The sequence below is a fragment of the Bipolaris zeicola genome (assembly GCF_000523435.1).
Source record: "Bipolaris zeicola 26-R-13 unplaced genomic scaffold scaffold_77, whole genome shotgun sequence".
NCBI lineage: Eukaryota > Fungi > Ascomycota > Dothideomycetes > Pleosporales > Pleosporaceae > Bipolaris > Bipolaris zeicola.
This window is the reverse complement of record NW_006912126.1, coordinates 21,868-39,780: the sequence shown is the minus strand read 5'-3', so window position 1 is coordinate 39,780 and position 17,913 is coordinate 21,868. Positions and strand designations below refer to the sequence as shown.

General features: G+C 49.9%; 8 protein-coding genes across 8 annotated transcripts; 4 read left to right on the top strand and 4 right to left on the bottom strand.

The window, feature by feature from the left end:
- Nucleotides 1–698: 698 nt before the first annotated feature.
- Nucleotides 699–2,150, top strand: COCCADRAFT_96613 (uncharacterized protein; the record flags this gene model as incomplete). The annotated part of the gene is made up of 3 exons (XM_007714257.1): nucleotides 699–739; nucleotides 811–1,111; nucleotides 1,158–2,150. The coding sequence occupies 3 exons, from the start codon at nucleotides 699–701 to the stop codon at nucleotides 2,148–2,150; spliced, it is 1,335 nt and encodes a 444-aa protein (XP_007712447.1).
- Nucleotides 2,151–3,312: 1,162 nt separating this feature from the next.
- On the bottom strand, nucleotides 3,313–4,204 carry COCCADRAFT_36907 (carbohydrate esterase family 5 protein; the record flags this gene model as incomplete). Its single annotated transcript, XM_007714256.1, has 4 exons — nucleotides 3,313–3,426; nucleotides 3,496–3,789; nucleotides 3,870–4,000; nucleotides 4,045–4,204. The coding sequence occupies 4 exons, from the start codon at nucleotides 4,202–4,204 to the stop codon at nucleotides 3,313–3,315; spliced, it is 699 nt and encodes a 232-aa protein (XP_007712446.1).
- A 1,826-nt stretch (nucleotides 4,205–6,030) lies between these two features.
- On the top strand, nucleotides 6,031–6,909 carry COCCADRAFT_5172 (carbohydrate esterase family 5 protein; the record flags this gene model as incomplete). Its single annotated transcript, XM_007714239.1, has 3 exons — nucleotides 6,031–6,240; nucleotides 6,340–6,548; nucleotides 6,612–6,909. The coding sequence occupies 3 exons, from the start codon at nucleotides 6,031–6,033 to the stop codon at nucleotides 6,907–6,909; spliced, it is 717 nt and encodes a 238-aa protein (XP_007712429.1).
- Nucleotides 6,910–7,334: 425 nt separating this feature from the next.
- On the bottom strand, nucleotides 7,335–9,067 carry COCCADRAFT_96617 (uncharacterized protein; the record flags this gene model as incomplete). The annotated part of the gene is made up of 3 exons (XM_007714255.1): nucleotides 7,335–8,016; nucleotides 8,086–8,823; nucleotides 8,871–9,067. The coding sequence occupies 3 exons, from the start codon at nucleotides 9,065–9,067 to the stop codon at nucleotides 7,335–7,337; spliced, it is 1,617 nt and encodes a 538-aa protein (XP_007712445.1).
- Nucleotides 9,068–9,452: 385 nt separating this feature from the next.
- On the bottom strand, nucleotides 9,453–10,290 carry COCCADRAFT_96592 (uncharacterized protein; the record flags this gene model as incomplete). Its single annotated transcript, XM_007714254.1, has 2 exons — nucleotides 9,453–10,054; nucleotides 10,110–10,290. 2 exons carry the CDS (start codon nucleotides 10,288–10,290, stop codon nucleotides 9,453–9,455), a joined length of 783 nt encoding a protein of 260 aa, XP_007712444.1.
- A 642-nt stretch (nucleotides 10,291–10,932) lies between these two features.
- COCCADRAFT_96544 (uncharacterized protein) lies at nucleotides 10,933–11,778 on the top strand (the record flags this gene model as incomplete). Its single annotated transcript, XM_007714253.1, has 1 exon — nucleotides 10,933–11,778. One exon carries the CDS (start codon nucleotides 10,933–10,935, stop codon nucleotides 11,776–11,778), a length of 846 nt encoding a protein of 281 aa, XP_007712443.1.
- Nucleotides 11,779–12,120: 342 nt separating this feature from the next.
- Nucleotides 12,121–13,353, top strand: COCCADRAFT_5168 (uncharacterized protein; the record flags this gene model as incomplete). Its single annotated transcript, XM_007714238.1, has 1 exon — nucleotides 12,121–13,353. The coding sequence occupies one exon, from the start codon at nucleotides 12,121–12,123 to the stop codon at nucleotides 13,351–13,353; it is 1,233 nt and encodes a 410-aa protein (XP_007712428.1).
- A 382-nt stretch (nucleotides 13,354–13,735) lies between these two features.
- COCCADRAFT_5167 (uncharacterized protein) lies at nucleotides 13,736–17,547 on the bottom strand (the record flags this gene model as incomplete). Its single annotated transcript, XM_007714237.1, has 3 exons — nucleotides 13,736–14,802; nucleotides 14,850–17,248; nucleotides 17,300–17,547. 3 exons carry the CDS (start codon nucleotides 17,545–17,547, stop codon nucleotides 13,736–13,738), a joined length of 3,714 nt encoding a protein of 1,237 aa, XP_007712427.1.
- Nucleotides 17,548–17,913: the final 366 nt, after the last annotated feature.

Genomic DNA, 17,913 nt, shown 5'->3' with positions numbered 1-17,913 from the left:
TCTACCCAACCCATCCACGGAGGCAATACAAAGTAAGCAAAAGACGAAGCACGCTGAGGCGCAGTGCGCAGTTGGCAAGTGAGTGCAGGCAGCGCAGGGCCAGAGACAGCCTCTCGGCTTAACAGAGCAACGTTCACTGTGTCGACGGGTCCATTGGTATTTGCAGCAGGACGATCAAAGCATGCAGTTGCTGCGAGTGAATAGATAGATCCACTTAGGAATGACGCCGAAGCCAATCACACGGTGAAGGTGAGAGACGAGTAGAGTTGACTTCGTCCAGGCACGCGTTGTTGCAAGCGTATGCTGGTCCGAGCGCGATGCATGCAGGGTCCACACACGCGTAGGCGGACTTTGGAGCAGCGATCCGTCTCGGATTCCGTCATGACGCCGTGATCTGAACAAATCTCAAACTCGACTTCTCCCTCAGCCCTCCCCTGTCCAATCCCATCAGTACTGTCGACATTGGTGTTGCGACTCGGCCTGTTTGTCGCGCACCTATACCAACCTATATCCCTTAACTCCGTTTGTGGCTTGAGGCGGTGCGCTCATCGGGCACGACTGCGCCTTTCACGGACGATATCTGGACTTGTGGGTACCGTACATATACTAATACCAGACCTCTCGTTACCGTCTACCTGTCAACCACCTTCACCACACTCACCAGGTCTACCTTTACCACCACCACTACGTCCGCCGCCATGTCTGAGAAGCCCGACCATCTCTGCGTCCTCGTCCATGGGTACGTCACCACAACACAACCGCCGCCTAGATTCACATGCAAGAAAAAGTAATTGTGCTGACCACGACCAGCCTTTGGGGCAACCCCGACCATTTGAAATACGTTAGCACCACTCTGAGCGAGACGTTTCCCAGCGAGAAACTCCACGTCCTTGTTGCGGCACGTAACTCGGGCAGCTTCACCTACGACGGCATAGACACGGGTGGCGAGCGCGTTGCCCAAGAAATCGAAGGAAAGCTTGAGGAGCTAGCTGAGAGTGGACACAACATCACCAAGATCAGTATCATCGGATACTCATTAGGAGGTCTCATCTCCCGTTATGCTATCGGATTGCTCTATCGGAGGGGCATCTTTGATAAGATACGGCCGATAGTACGTTCCTCGGCCCCATTCTGGTACCACATGCTAATCCTAATAGAACTTCACCACCTTTGCGACTCCCCATCTCGGCGTTCGAACACCCCTCAAAGGCTACCACAGCCACCTATGGAATGTCTTGGGCGCGCGCACACTTTCCATGAGCGGAAGACAACTCTTTGGTGTGGACAAATTCAGAGACACTGGTCGACCACTTCTAGCCGTTCTCGCGGACTCAGAAAGCATCTTCATCCAGGGACTATCTCAATTCAAGCACCGAAGCTTATATGCTAATGTCGTCAACGATCGAACAGTGACATACTACACTGCCGGTATCTCTTCAACCGACCCTTTTGTAGATCTAGACAAGGTCAAAATCAACTATATCGACAACTACGACGACGTAATTGTCGATCGAGAACATCCAGTGTCACCAAGAGATCCTGAGGAACCATTAGCATTCGCGCAACGCCTAACAGAAGGTACAAAGACGGTGATTGGGCGCGCATCCATCGTAGCGCTCCTCTCAGTCTTGGTTCCTGTCGGTGTGACTGCTTTTCTGATCAATTCGGCCTTTCAATCAGTTCGTAGCCACCAACGCATACGACTTCATCAGCAAGGCCGATCGGGCATCGACTACACGCATTATCGCATACCATTCATGATCAATGCAGTACGGAGAGAGGCTGAAAACATGTACGGGAACGCCAATCACGCACAAAGCCAGGAATACCTGAGCAATGGCTCCGAAGAGGGCACGTCTTTAAGCCAGCAGAAGACTCTAGGAAACGCGCACAAAACTGGGTCTGACACCGAAGTCGATTCTATCCAAGCGCGAAAGGAGGAGGCAAATCTGAAGTTCCCGACCCTTGCACTTACACCAGAGCAATTCAAAATGATCGACGCGCTAGACAACGTCGGTTTCAAGAAGCATCCAGTTCACATTCACAACCACCGGCACTCGCACGCCGCCATCATTGTTCGCATGCAAAAAGAGTCCTTCAACGAAGGCAAAATCGTCATTCAGCACTGGCTCGACAACTTTGAGCTTTAATATCCTTCCAGCATCTTTCAATCCGCAGTAATCGAGTCTGCATTCCTTTTTTTCAGCGTGGCGCATGGCGAATCTTAGACGTGTACTCGTACTTTTACGGCCGTAGACCAGTAAAGTAGTCGAGCGATTGATACCCTTGAGCATCATGTGCAGAGTATACAAGTGGAGGAACAATATCTTTGCATATTTGCATATTTGCTTTAATACAATTCTAGAAACTAATACCATACCAAAATTTCTCAAAACGCTTTTATTTAATTTCACAGCCGCCCTCAATATTCTGCCCACTCCACACTCCACATCCTGACTCTTCACCAATGGAAATAGAGTCTCGATTGACAAAACCACCGGGTACACCGGCATAAAAACACCCCCTAGTACGTACCCCCAACCACTAACAGGATCTACCGATGCACCCACATCAATCTCATCTGCACATCTACGCACCCTCGATCTAGACCGGCAAGATCCAACCCCCAGTCCCCCATCTCAATCCTTCATGCCTGCGATCGCCGCTCCGCACATATCCGTTAGCAGGGGGAAAGCGGATGCATAAGTACTTACCAGCCAAGACCAGGCAAGCAACGTCTTAACTCTTACCGCCAAGGCCCAACTCCTCCCTCACGTGGCGTCAGCATTTTTACCGAAACGCACGTTTGGGGTAGAGAGTGCGTGCCGCGTGGGAGCCAGCGCAGCCGAGTGGCGCAATTTCTGCTTATGTACCGGTCAAGGGTTGAATGTTGAACAGGGGGTGTTTAAAGTGAGCGTGGGTTTGGTTTAGTGTTGGATTTTTTTTTTCTGGACGGGCGTTTGTGGTCACATGTTGAAAGGGATGATGCAGTACGAGCGGGGGAGGGGGGGTGCGATGCATAGTGGGCTCAGCGGGGTTTAGTGGGATGTGGAGTGGACGACGATGCAGACGAGTGGAGGACAGGGGGGGTTTATGGTAAATGTGGCTGTAACGGCGGGTTTTTGGGTGCCTGGAACGCCTTACTACGAGGTTTTCGCAGGATTCGAGGGAATAAAGGGAGAGGGGGTGCAGCTTTGCTGCGTTTTTGGCATGTGGGGGGTGAATGAATGGAATTGCTAGGTTTGGATAGTATGTACATTGGGTTGTTTGTCCGTTCAGATATTTACAAAGTGGCCTACTGCTGACATCCTTCTAGAGGCGTGGTGATCCTTGGAATGCTCTGACGATGAAAGCCACAGCGGGTTCCATCAGTTTCGGGAGGACATAGGTTAGATGGTAGTACTGGCAAGATCCCGAATCGCAGACCTGTGTCGAGTCATTAGTACACGTTCAGTCCCCACTTCTGCGCCACACATGAAGCTGAGAAATACTTACAGGATCGCCCTTTGCACAAACCTGCAACACCTTTGGCCGCAGACCAATCGGAAACTTGTCTCCCAAGGTGCCCAACCTCTGCTGAGGATCACCAAACATGACGACTGCCTTGATCCGTGGGAACAAAGACACGGGGAGCCTTTCTGCGGCCCGATGCATAATACTTGCTCCCTGTGAATAGCCAACTAGAGCAAAGGTTTGATTGGGGCATGCAGCAGACTGCGTAGTCAAACGCTTGACAATGTCGTCTGTGCCTTGTCTGCCACCAGTGATGACCTGAGAACTTGCTGGGTACTATTAGGGAGGCACAGTACGCGTCAGCCCTTGTCTATCTCTATGGGATCTTCTTTTTCTATTTCTGTGGATCGACGTACCTGAACTGGATAACCCTGGACGCCAGGCAGTTGTGCAGAAACATTGCTCACGACGGGGTCACCGACGATGACACCGAATTTTGGGAAACTGGGCTCGCTGGTGCCACGAGCTGGATTTGACACATCAGTCTCTTGGAAAAAAGGGAACTTTGAAAATACTGAGCTTTAGACTTACCAACAAGAATTTCGAACGCAGAACATCCCTTGGGAATGTCACCCGGAACAATCGGCACAGGTTGTCCAATTTCAACGTCGTTGGGAGGAATCGCAGGACAGGTTTCCTGAGCAGAGGACATGGCGATCAAGGCGAACGCCAGGAGAGGAGTGATTGGCATGTAACGCATTGTGCTGTGTAGTTTTTGCTTTGCTCTGTGCCTTTTTTTCGTTGCCAAACTAGGCTGCTGTGTGTTCTGCTAACATAAAGCGAACAAACACTCTCCCTTTTAACTTCACACATACACACTCCCTCTCCAAAAGCAACCCATACTTTCTCTCATCATGATACTACAGTCTCCACAGAGATTTCGAGGGACACTGCAACTAAAGCAGACCTCGGCATCTTTGCTGCAGAACAAGCAAGGATGTTCTGATGGTGGTGGTGTAGCGATCATCTGGATCAAGCCACCACCTTGGCTTCTACGGGAGTTTAATCTATTTTCCTCGATTGCTGCCGAGGTATGCGCATAGCATAGTATAGAACCAGAGGGGTATATGAGATGTGCCGACTGTTTCATGCCGGCTGCACATCGGGATCTCGATGTTTTGCTTTTTACATGGGATGTTCCATGTCACCGGTTTTGCTGGTTTTAAATGAGATCTGCATGACAGGCCGGTTGCAGATGCCTCAAGTACATCCGCGTATAATACTTGAACTATGCTGTGATGGTACTAGTAGGCAAAAACAGGTTACTACTGTGAAATTGTGGGGTACCTACGCCACATGCACACAAAATGCAAAGGACCAACGCAAAGTAGGTGGTCAGCCCTACATGTGGATAGAGGGGGGAAAGAGGGGGGGGGAAGCAACTAAACCCACGCTCTTCCCATGCGAGATACGCGCTATTCTCCGACTCAAGCCGACTCGCCTTCATCCCGATCGTTTCACAAATAAAAATAACCAATCTGCCAATCGGGTTTCTTATGTGACAAGGTGTTGCTACTGATGATGGTGTCCAGTTACTTTCCTTTCCCCTCTTGGTCCACACTCACCAGTTGAAGCACCTCCCCAGTCGATCTCCCGTATCCCTCCAGGCACCCGCAATACACAGATAGGCAAGAGTCACGTTGCTTACATTCTATTCTCCACCAAAGGGCAAAATGTATACGGTACCCCGCCTTTTGCCCTGCAGCATGCAGCCACTCTAATTGTCCCTAGAGCTAACGACCGGTAGTAGTAGTAGAGCCAAGTGACACCATCTACTCAGGGTTCCAGCATGACGCTTCATCACAAGACCCAGTCCATTACAAACTCGACTATGAACCGAGGCGAATTTTTTCAAAAATCGCTGCTATTGGTGTTTGCACGGTTTCAGGGCTCCGAGTCTTCCTTTTACCTAGGCATCTAAACACCCAAGAATCGTCTGATGTGTATGCAGACTACTCCCTCCCCCACTTTCCTTTCAAAACTTTAATACATGGCCCTTACTTCATTGAGAGTACGTACCACGTGTCTTGGTATAATATGCAATGGGGCTTGGCTTGCTTCAAGGTACAGCTAGGGGTTGTACCTTTGGGGGCCCTCATTGGACAGTGAACCTGGAGCAGAACCATTTGCTCCCCTTCGAATGCCTCGGCTCAAAAGGAAGTGTAGTCGGCGATTTGGACCTTTGTCAAGATGTAGCAAAGGGTGCGTCTGTGCTAAGGCACAATCTTGCAACCGCGGGGGGGGGGGGGGGGGGGCCAAAATCCATTGCTGCAACGTTCGGCAATTGACAATGGGAGGATTCAGGAAGTGGGCCGGGGAATGGATACCTCTCGTATCTGAAGTAAGTATAAAGACAACTGTGATTCCACGATTTTAATAGACAGCAAGCAAGCAAGCATAGCTTCCTATCATTCACTCACTATCTCTTCCAGACTTCCAACAATTCGCTTCTCCGCCATCTTCTTCTCTTCTTCATCAGAAAGTTACCCAGCTCTCTCACTCCCAAAAACAGTCAAGATGATGAACTTCCTCTCCATCCTCGCCCTGGCCATTGCCGCCTCAGCAACTCCAATTGCCATCCCCGAAGCTGGCGATGCAGTCGTTGCTCCCCGCCAAATCATCGGCCGTACTCGCTTGACTGAGAACGAATTCTCCTCCTTGATTGGGGGTGGATGCAAGGACGTTATCTTCGTGTGGGCGCGTGGATCCACCGAGGCCGGCAACATGGTAAGTGGATACTTTCCAAAAAAAAGAGGCCCCCGAAAAAAAGCAAAATAGTAGTATGCAAGTTTGTTCTAGATTTCTGACTTTTGGAAAACTTTATAGGGCGCCATCATTGGCCAGCCCCTCGGTGACGAGCTCCGCCGCGAATACGGTAGCAACCTCGCCATTGAAGGTGTCGACTACGCTGCTCTGCTGTCCACCAACTACCTCCCCGGCGGCACCGATCTCGTTGCTGAGCTCGAGATGCGCGGTATCCTCGAGGACATCAACCGCAAGTGCCCTACTGCCACCATTGTTTGTGGTGGATACTCGTACGTTCCCCCACCCATCCCTCACTCTCACTTCGTTTCTTGATACTAACCATGACCAAATAGTCAAGGTGCTGCTGTCAACCACCGTGCCATTGAAGACCTCTCTGCCGCTGTCAAGAACCAAATTGCCGGTGTCGTTACCTTTGGTGACACACAGGCCCGCCGTGACAACCAGCAGATCCCCAACTTCCCCAAGGACAAGCTCAAGATCTTCTGCGGTGGCCTTGTCCGCGACACTGTCTGTGACGGTAACCTTGCTGCGGCTGTCTTGCTTCCCCACCTTAGCTACGGAAGTGATGCTGGAGAGGCTGGACGATTCTTGATCGGAAAGATCAACGCTGTCCGCGGTGCAAAGGCTTAGAGTTTCTGACTCGAGATTGCTGCTGGAAGATGGAGAGGGGTTGGGGCAAATTGATTGGAAGAGTAATGCAGGTCATTCGGAAGAGGAAGGATGGGTGATGGGTGATAGTGGGCGGTATTGTATATATATTTTGCTCGACAGTGTGACTACTAGGTTACATCTGATTGTATATAAAGACGAGTGGAAATGCAAATGGAGGATTTTCTTAGATTTTGTTCCAATTGCACTAAAACATGATGTGATCTTCTTCCTAGCCAGGATATTGATAGCTATCAAAGAGTCCCAGAGCTCTATATGAAACTTAGCTTGATAGTTGTTACCAAAACTGCGAGGCCCGGAGATGGTAAAGGTAAATCTCAGCCGGCTGGTCAGTACACGACCATACTTATTAGCTGCTTCAGTTGTGCCTATGGAAACACAACATCTTACATGGTCCGATTTGGCCTACGCTTCCGTATGCGGACAGCTACTGGTCGCAGCGGTATCACAGTACCGAAAGCCTTGTCGGACATGGTCGGCATAACTGCATCTGTAAATTCCGGATCGCAAAGTTGAATCTCCCACTCGTTTAACAAGACAGTCAAAGTCGCTGCATGAATGGTTTGCGCGTATTCACTGCCCAGACCGACATTTTGATGGCCACCAAAAGCGGGGGCTAGTAAATCAAGATCCTCCAAGCTGAACTCGCCCGATTCGAAGCCGCCCCTTTTCTTCGGCTTATCGGGGATGAGAAATCTGCCTCCCCAGAACTCTTCAAGTGGTCTCTCAACGGTACGCGGTCGTGCTTTGGCCCATGATTTGTTGTCCAGTGCAACGTCGTGTGAAAACACGATTGGTGACCTTCCTTTGGGGAGTACATATTCCCTGTCCAAGAGGATATCATGAGCTTTGGCAGGATATATCATATACTGTGCCATTCGTAAACGGCTAGTCTCATGATACAGAGACTTGACAAGAGGTGAAGCTGCGATTTCCGTAACACCATAAGTTCCAAGCATTTGTGAAGGATTTTTGGAAACAATGTCGTTCATTTGATTGGCCAGTTGCGGATTGCGTAACACTTCGATCAAGGACCAGATTGTCGATGGAACAAGTTTCCCGTTTGCGCTACACACATATGTCAGCATATATATTCTTGTTACTCACAAGCACAGTCATCCCCCCATGCATACGCACCAATGAATGATCTTTAATAACTCCACTGCTCGCGATTCTTGAGATGTGAACTCTGACAAAAGACCGGTGAGTTCCTGAATGAATGGCGATCCTCGGTGATCATCCCAGTTTGTATTGATGGTGCTGACATTTGCAGTATTGCTGCCGCTTTGGTTTGCCCTGAGCCATTTCTCGATACCTTCAAGCAATGCATCGCGAGGCTGTTCATATGCATTCGCCCCCAATAGCCATGTCATTCCTGGCACATAGCTTTCTAGTGCCTGTTCAAATGTCCAATAATCTTTCACAAATTTTGGATATAGCCGGAAGATCGTCGTTCCAAACAATGTCTCTACCAAGCATCGTGTAAGGACTTGGTGAAAGAAGGACCAGAAGTCTTCTATCTGTGTCCACGTGCCGACCTGGAACATTTTGTCGTCCATATTGCTTGAGAGCTTTGAAGCATAACGCTCGCCTATATTAACCATTGATTCGCCAGTCAAGTGTTTTCGAATTGGTGTCGTGAATGCATTGTAGACTTTTTCATTGTACTTCGCAGGATCGGAAAACTCTGCTGGGATGCTTGCTTGACGTTTGGGCACCTTGAAAACACCCTCATATTCGTGTCTTACGATGGGACCCTGCTCTGATGGTTTTGATGCTTCTATGACCACTTTGATATGCTTAGGGTCCCGGAGGACTACGAAAGTCTGCAAACCTGCCTTGACAGTGAATGGGGCGAAGCTGCCAAACTCCTTGCTATTGCACATCAGTGACCGTTGCACAAATTCAAGGCAGCACCTTACAATAGTCTTGCAAAGAACTTTTGCGGTCCTTCCGCAGCTATGCTAAACGTATGGAACACGCCAGGGACCAAGTACGGGATTGTGGGCGGCCTTTTTCCTGCTGTATCATTCTTTGCGCTTTGGAAGAAGAAAGCAGTAGTGAGGTAATATGTCAGAGCCGGGAGGACTATTATCCCCACGGCGATGAGTAGAAGCATGGCTAGTGTTGTAGGAGATCGAATGAGGTGTAGTCGCGGTGTTAAACTTGGAGTTGACCCTAGCGCAAGCTAATTGTTGGCCTCGCGCTGGGATTGGCCGCCACCGCATAAACCAATCGCAGCTTCAATCATCAACTACAAGGGTTATTCGCGAGACGTTAGTGTTGACATGTCCTATGGACTGCAACGCTATAACCTTCAAGCATTCTTTAAGATGTCCAACGCGCTATCGAGCATTCATACCACCAACATCAGTTCATGCACTCATCTTACTAAGCTAAGGTCTGGATGCAAAGGAAAACACTAGAGGCATTCTATTTGATGCAAGTGGGGTATCATATCCAAACGCCAGTATCTATGTACTTCCCAAGAGGGCTCGAGAATCCTACCAACTTGCCAAAACCTTGTCCACCTTTGCTTGACTATGATTGCCGAGTCCCTCCATGTCGACATCCTCGTCATCTTCCGCAGTCGAAGGCACCTGTACGTTTCCAAACTTCTCCTCGACTCTTGCTGCAACACGTATGGCCAGTGTCCTTGTTTTTGCCAACTCAGGGACCAGCGGCGCATCCTTCCATGCCAAATTTGGCTGTATGTTCTCCTTCGGCTGACGATAGGGTTCTAGCAACGATAGCAATGTACGATATGTGTTGAGCTTGTTTTGTAGTGTCTGGCGTTGAGCAGATAGCTCCTGCAAGCGTGAGACAGAGGAAAGGTATTCGTCTTGCGTTACTTCGTCGTTGCTGTCACGGGCATGCCATGTCGCAGGCAGTTTCGCAATATTCTCGTCAAGTGTGAGGTCAGCGTTTTGGTACAGTGTGTTTGCATCATCTTCATGAAGATCAGAAGCGGTTTGGTCGTCCTCTTGGTCGTCGTCAACAGGCTGCGCGCCTGAGTCCCAGTACAATGTGTCTATCTGCTCAACGACATGCTCGATCATTTGCCGACTGTAAACTGTCCGCGAGTGTCTCTTTAAGTCACGGTTGACTAGATACTGGCTTAGTTTTGATCATTGGACCCGGGTATGGGATTAAAATGTTACCTTTATCAAGTACTCCTTTCATGACACTCAGCTCGATCCCGCCATCTTGCGCAAGTGTTCGCAGTCGTTCCGATGGCGGTATTCCACGCGACAAGATATGTTTCCTAGTCTGGAGGAAATGTTGCTTCTGCTCAACAATTGTGGCTTGTTTTGAGCCAGGAACCGGGACACTTTGACTCATTATAAATGCGAAGGACGGTATACTATCGAGGGATTTGGATGGGTGCATCGATTGCGGGGAGACGCTGTGAGCGCGACGCGTGGAATTTGGGCTTTGCCTAATCGGGACTAGTATCGAATATGCATTTTACAATGAGTGAGAAATTCTGAAATATAACTGTGGTTGCAACCAGATGTATGAAATTAATTTCCACACGCTCAAATTGGAATTCTAACGCACAAATTCTGCAGATTATACTATCTGTCGCTACGCTGCGCAGTCAGGTTACAACAATAGGTACATTACTAGCAAATCGCTTGACCCAAGCAGCCTTAGGCATCACGCAACTTAGCGTCGGGCTTCTTCTCCAATACCTAGCATATACGTATAATTTTCCTCTTGAACCCTTCGTAATCACTTGGTTTGCTTAAAAATAACTGCAAGAGTATCTGACAATGAGTTCGAACAGATGGCCTGTGCATAGTTTAGTTGCAGCTACTATGGTTGTTGGTGCGTGCGGGGGGAGAACGTCACGACTTTCTGTGTTCCGCGTTGTGTCAACCACAGCAACGTGACAGGACCGACACCTGGTACACGTTTTTATAACAGGTCGACCGCATAGCTCTAGTCAAAACTTGCAATAACTACAAAAGGATATATATAATGCTACGCCAACAAATGAACGAGGTAGACCTTTTGATACTGGGGGCTGGCTGGACTTCGACGTTCTTGATTCCGCAACTGAGCGACACCGACATTACGTACGCGGCTACCACCACCTCAGGGAGAGATGCTACGATACCTTTCAAATTCGACCCCGAATCTGGAGATGCAGAGCCGTACAAGCGACTTCCAGCTGCCAAAACGGTCCTCATCACATTTCCGTTAGTCGGTCACGGCCAATCAAAGAGCATTGTCGGACTGTACCGCTCCGTTCACGGCGCGAGGAACAACTGGATTCAACTCGGCTCAACCGGAATCTACAACAAGGTACCTGACGATTGGAGTGACGAAGATGCGCATTACAACAAGGAAGACAAGCGAGCTATTGCAGAGGACGAACTGCGCTCGCTCCATGGCTGTGTGTTGTGTCTTGCAGGTCTTTATGGAGGCGAGCGTGTTCCTGCGAGGTGGTTGCCACGTATCGTCAAATCCAAAGACGATATCAAAAAACGGGGCGCCGTTCATTTCATCCATGGCGAGGACGTCGCGCAAGCCATCATTGCGACGCACCAGAACTTCACGCCTGGCAAACGTTGGATTGTTTCCGACCTGCGCGTCTATGATTGGTACGACCTCATCATGAGCTTCAGCTCTATGACTGAATCTTCCATGTCTCAGGAAGAGAAAATGACGCAGCAGCAGTATGCGAAGTGGGTTGGCGAGCTAATGATGGAGGAGGATATTCGTGCTCTACCAAGGGACGTGAGCTCGTTGGGACGAAAGCTGGATTCAAGACGCTTTTGGGCCTTTCACGGGCTGCTGCCACGCCATAGACGTCTAGCTTAGAGTCATATCTGATGACTTATTGGATGGTAACGATAAATGCCTCATTGGCTTAACGTGTAGGCGAGACACATGTTGAGAAAGCAGATGAAAGCTGACAGCCTGTCTATCACCTATCAAAAGTACCGTAAATAAGATTAATTGGTTGCGTAGACATGCCCGTCCCAGTAAATACTAGATCCCTATTCTATGTAAAAGGCCAGATCCTCTATCCATATATAGAGACGGACTCTCATCCCATATATAAAACTCGAATCTCTTCCCACTCTACGTTTCTATTCATCTCTCATAACATCACTTCTTGAAACCCATACTCTCACATTATTTATTCTCTTCACCAGCACAATGCAGAACCTCCAAGGAACACCTATGGCCATCGGCCGCATCTACTCCCACGACGCGCGCCAGTGGATTGATATCAGTGGGCTACAGCCTCCACAGCGGTCACCAATCCCCTTCCAACCGCAAATGGGCATGCAACAGCTCTTTTCTGCACCTATGATGCAGTATCAACAACTGCCCTTCCAGCAGTACGTTCCACAGTTGCAGCAGCAGCTACAGCAACAACAGCCACAACAACAACAACTACTACTACTGCTACTACAGCAGCAGCAGCTACAGCAACAGCAACAACTACAACCCCCACCACCACAACAACAGATCCTCTTGGGGACAAAGAGAGACCACCTCTCCCCCCAAAACTTCCACGAGGAGCAACCCCCTTCCCCAAAGAGACCTTGTATCTCCTCACCCTCCCTCATTCCTCCCACCGCCCCCGCTACTACCATCGCCAGCACCACCGTCACCCCCGCAAAACGCCGCCCAGGCCGCCCCACAAACGCCTCCAAAGGCCTCCCTACCAAGCGAGCACCTAGGAAGCCTAAGAGCAAATCCACCACCACCGCTACCGCTGCCACCACCATGACTGGGCAAACCCAACCCCAACCCCTTCCCATCCCAGACCCAGCACCACAGCCAGTACCGTACTATCCAAATTCCCAACCTACCGTAGCGAGTTTTATTCCAGCGCCAGCACTGCAGAGAGAGATTGAAGCGGGTGCTCGTGCGCAGATGGCTGCGTTGGAGGCGGATGAGATGTTCAGAGTGTTTGGTGAGTTTGGAGAGTTTGGAGAGGGTTTGGCGGGGGAAGGATATGAGATGCTGGGGGTGGAAGTGGAGTCTGTGGAGGCGCCGGTGATGGTTGAGGAGGAGAAGGAGGAGGAGGGGTGGGATGAGTTTTTGGTGCTGGATGAGGTGGCGGAGCTGCCATCTGGGGAGGATGAAGGCGAGGATGAAGAGGATGCGTTGGGGAGTGCGATATGTGCTGCTTTGGCGGCTAGCGGGGGTGAGGAAGAGACGCAGGTCGCTGAGGTGCCATCTGGGGAGGATGAGGAGGAGAATAAGGACGAGGACGATGATGAAGAGAATGATGAAGAGGATGACGAAGATGCGTTGGGGAGTGCGATATATGCTGCTTTGGCGGCTAGTAGCGGTGAGGAAAATGGAGAGGCGCAGGGCGCTGAGGTGATATCAGAGGTGTCTGAGGATGAGGAGGAATCATTGTTTGGGGATGATTAGAAAGAGGGGGAGTGGAGCAGTGACTGAACTGGCACTGGCGCTAACGACAACGATGATAAGAATTCTCGGTTTGGAAACGTAACGAACTCGTTTGAGTAATACATAGTATGTAGTATATCTCCTTGACGATGTCTGTGCCACTTGATCTTCACAAGATATGAAAGCAAAGGTTATTGGAAAGAAAAAATGATTTAAAATATTTAAATTGAATATTGTAGTGTAGTCTGGGTATATCGCATAGGCGAAGTTAAAGTCTATATGAATGTATAAACGACCCACTCAATAGGGGCTCTCTTTAGAGAATGCAAAAGAAGACTTTGATACGACATGGAAACGACCGCTACGCTATGCAAGTGAAAAAAAAAGAAAAAGAAACACCACCTTAGACCTCAATATTCTCAAAAGGGTCTCGATCAGGGGGTAAGCCTTTGTAGATGACATTGCCACTGGCATCCAATCGCGCATTCACACTAGTGATCCATATTCTCTTTGTGAAAGCACTTGTACGCTCGATCTCGTCCTTAGCAATACCAAGCTCGTCATGTGGGATCCAGACTGCAGGTTGGATAGCACGCGTAGCGGGATGTTGGAAAGATCGCTTAATCAGCTTCTGACGAGCTTCGGGTTCAATGTCTGCAAGTTCATCATCAACCTCGTCAAACAGGTTACCAGCAGGAAGAACTTGTGCTTCGGCATCGCGCATGGGTTTGGCGACGTCGTCGAGACCCTTCTTAAGTGTATTGGTAATCACATCGAATGGGTCGTGTTTTTCCTTCTGCTTACGCTGCAAACGGGCGTGTCGCGACTGTGAGCGCGAGTTGGAACTGCGGCGGGAACGACCGGTCCGGCTTGGATCACGGCCACCACTTGGGTTTGGCGATCGACCGATTGCACCCGACATGTCGTTGTCCAGATTGTCCAACTCATAGGCCTCCTGGCCATGGGACTCGCGACGTTTTCCCTCTCCAAGACGGGTTTCTTCGTGTTCTCCGGAAGTCGACTGAGTGTCTTCTTGAGCGGTGAGAGCCGTGTGCTCTTCCGCTTGCTTCCATCGACTGGCTTGGGCTCGCTGCCACTCTTCATCTCTCTGTACCGCCTCGTCTTCGAACGTAATAGGAAGATATGTGAACAGTGGTCCAAACGCTCTGTTAAGCACCATCTGGAAAAGGGCAGTGAGGATGAGCATGATAATCATGACAATGGCGTGAGGGAAACAGGACTGTCTGCCAGCTTCGTCTTCTTGCAGGAAGAATAAACCAACGAGACAAAGTTCCAAGAAGTAAAGCCCAGTAAATAGCTGGTTGACGGCCTTGGGGAAGATGAGACCGTTGGTTTCGGCTTTAGCGTAACTAACATAGATCATCTGGTAGCGGTACGTGAACCAGAAGAGGCAGAAGGTGATCAACATCATAATAAGGATCAGGGGTGCCACGACAGAGTAGATAAGACCTATTGACTGTTAGAAAAGCATGCAGTAGGCACAGATGTACACTTACCAATTGCACCAAAATTGGTGTAGACGGGTATCATAGTACCCCAGTTAATTCCAGGTCTTTGCAACACTCTTGAAACCTTCTGTCGAGGCGTCGTGTCCATGAAGCGGAGGAAGATGATGACAACGACGGCGCCAATCTGCAGCAGAGTACCAGAACTAATACTGAGTGCTTGTAGAATCATGTAAGAGAAGAAGTAATTGGCGGCTTTGGGTAGACTCTTGGCTAGTGTTTGCGGAACACTGAGAGGGTCATTAACGAGGTCGTCAATGGCCGTCGTGATACCCGTGGAAATGGATACCACGAGGAACAATTGGACGAAGACGAAGGCGAAGTAGAAGTTTTGAACAAGCAACTCGCGCTCACCAGATGTCGTTGTACCAGTGACACCCGCTAGGAATCGTAGAACAAGAGGCAGTACAGCGAAGAGAATGGCCAAAAACGCAGGTGGCAACACACCCTGTACGAAGCTGACTACCCAGTCGGGAAGACGATTAATGAAGCCGAGCCATGGGAGTAACGAGGTGAGGGTATCGATCTGAGACAAAGCTCCGGTAAATGTGACAGGTACACCCCAGAAGATGACAAGTCCGACGATGAGAATGACGACGCCAAAAAAGCGTAGATAGCGCTCCCACCACTTCATTGTGAGATTTTCCCAAAGTACGTAGTTAGGATTGACTTCAACAGTCCGCGGGTTCATCTGCCTGGGAATGTGGTGACTCAGAGACTGGCATGCCATATGGGCCGCAACCTGGTGGTTGAACTGAATGAAAGCAGAGTTCATCAAGGGGAACCGTTCCGGATGGGCCTGATCATCTGCGATTTCGACGTTGAGGCGAGCAAGTTCCTTGCGGCAGTGGTAAATCGTGTCTACCTTTTTCCCAATCAGTGGTAAAGAAGGCCACCATGAAAAATTGAACAGTGGTAGGCGCATCGTCTCTCGGTCCTTTGGTTTGACATACTTTCGCCACAGAGCGTCTTCGTCGTCCTCTTTGAAATCCTCATCCCACAATCCGGTCGTATCGTATTTGATCTTGCTGGCATCTTTGACTTCCATTGGTGGCGCTTCATTGTTCTTGAATGGCTTAGGACTTATGAAGTCGCCTTGGCCAACGTATATAGATTTGAGTTTCTTGATAGGCTGGCTCCATCCGACCTTGGCAGGGGGTTTCTCGTCTTCCTCGGCCTCGACCGCAGGTGCTTTGAGATCCTGGGCCGGAGAGTCCACATCAGAGGCATGGTCGTCAGAGAAGTAGTTTTCTTTGTTTGCTAGGGGAGTTTGAGTGTCGCTGCTTGCGCCTCTCAGATTATACTCGGCCGAAGTTGGTGAAGTTTGGGCAATGTCGTTGGGCCCATCAACAGCAGCTTGCTCTTGCTCAGAATTTGGGGCTTTGCTGCGATGACGTTTCGAACCAAAGACGCCTCGCATATTGCCGTACATCTTTTTGTTAAATCGGTCTACCCCACGAAATCCTTCACCAACTGCATGTATGCCTTCGCCAAACAAAGGAATAGGAATTATACCGCGCTTGCGACTTGGAGAAGAGGACCTGGATGAAGACGACGAAGATGATGAGGAACCGGGCTCGGCAAGAACACTCTGAAGCTGTTGCTCGATTTCGTGCGGGTTACCAGCATCGACACCGTGGTCATGCGTCTCCTGGTTGATAGCAAGGTTCCGCATGGCTTCTTCCTCCTTTTTCTCCTTTTTAGACTTTTTCTCGCCTGCTTGTTTTGCTGCCTTTTCTTGCATCTTCTTATGTTTCTTGGTGCATTCGATGATGAGGTTCGTCTCGGCGGCTTCGAGGGCTCGCGCGACTTTGATCCGCTCGTCCACCTTTTCCATCAAGGCGTCATAATCGCGATTGATCCAGATATCTTTGATACCGCCTGGGAATACGTCGTAAAGTGCATCGAGAGCAGCAACAGTGAGCCACTTTTTAGGAATGCTTTGGACCAGAATCGTGGTAGCAGAAGCCCGAATACGATGATCTGGTCGGGTGAGAACAGTCTGTCTCAGGCGAACAAACTGTCTGAGCGCCAGGTAGAAGTTGAAACAGACCCAGCAGATAACGCAGACGGCGAGAACCAAATGCACCACCAATCGGCCGTGTTTTCCTGGTACGCCAACATTTGGCCAGGCAAACGAATCCAAGCCAGCTACGTCGGGTACATCGCCAAGTCGGTTTAGAGGCAAGAGAATTGGGAGGATAACAAGAGCCATTGGGATAAATATGCGCAGCAAAAGTTGGAGGTATTGGAGAAAGAGATAGCCATCAACACCAGCGATGCGAATGAGCTCGGAATCGCTAATCGTAAAGACATTCTTGAAAGACTCGATTGCGGTTACTGGGGCGGCGATGCGTTTTGCGACAGGGACGAAGGCAGTCTTGTAGTAGCTAGTCGCTGTCAGTAAATGTGTGGCAAAGCAAGAGTGTATTACTGCATACTAGATCTTGTGGAAGAGGCTCTGTCGCGATACTCCGTCCTTGTTCATGTCCTCCGCAAGTTTCTTGGATCTTCTCTTATGCAGTTTCCAGTTGCCGCTCAGAATCAGGAAAAAGGCAATCTGCACGCCGAAAATGACAGCGGCGGTCGAGAGGGAGGCGGCGAAATTCTCAATGCTCTGGTTTTCTTTTCGCTGGGCGGAACCAGGGCCGGCCGTGTTTGTCGGCTCTGGGCCAGCAGTGCTGGACATGGTGTTGTGCGCCGTGGGGTGGCCAAGGCCGCCGAATGTGAGTGGTTGTGAATTGGTGGCCCCTGTCGGTGGTTTAGGTGCTGGTGGCCATGGGCCGAGTTTAAAAGGAGAGCAGCCGTTGTTGGGTGCGGTTGCAGGCCGTTGGGGATATGTTGCTGTGGCGGGGCTGCAGACAAGCAAAAAGGATAGTGAATCAGAGAAGCACCAAGGGCGGTATTGAAAGGGTGTTAAGGATTCATGGGTGACTGGGGTAGCCGACGTGTTTCAAGCCTTGCATTCCTTGATGCGCGGTTGGACGGGGGCTTGGCGACGTCACTGGCGTCCATGAACTCTGGCTAGCCGCCGCCGTTTGGGCCAAAGAGGCGC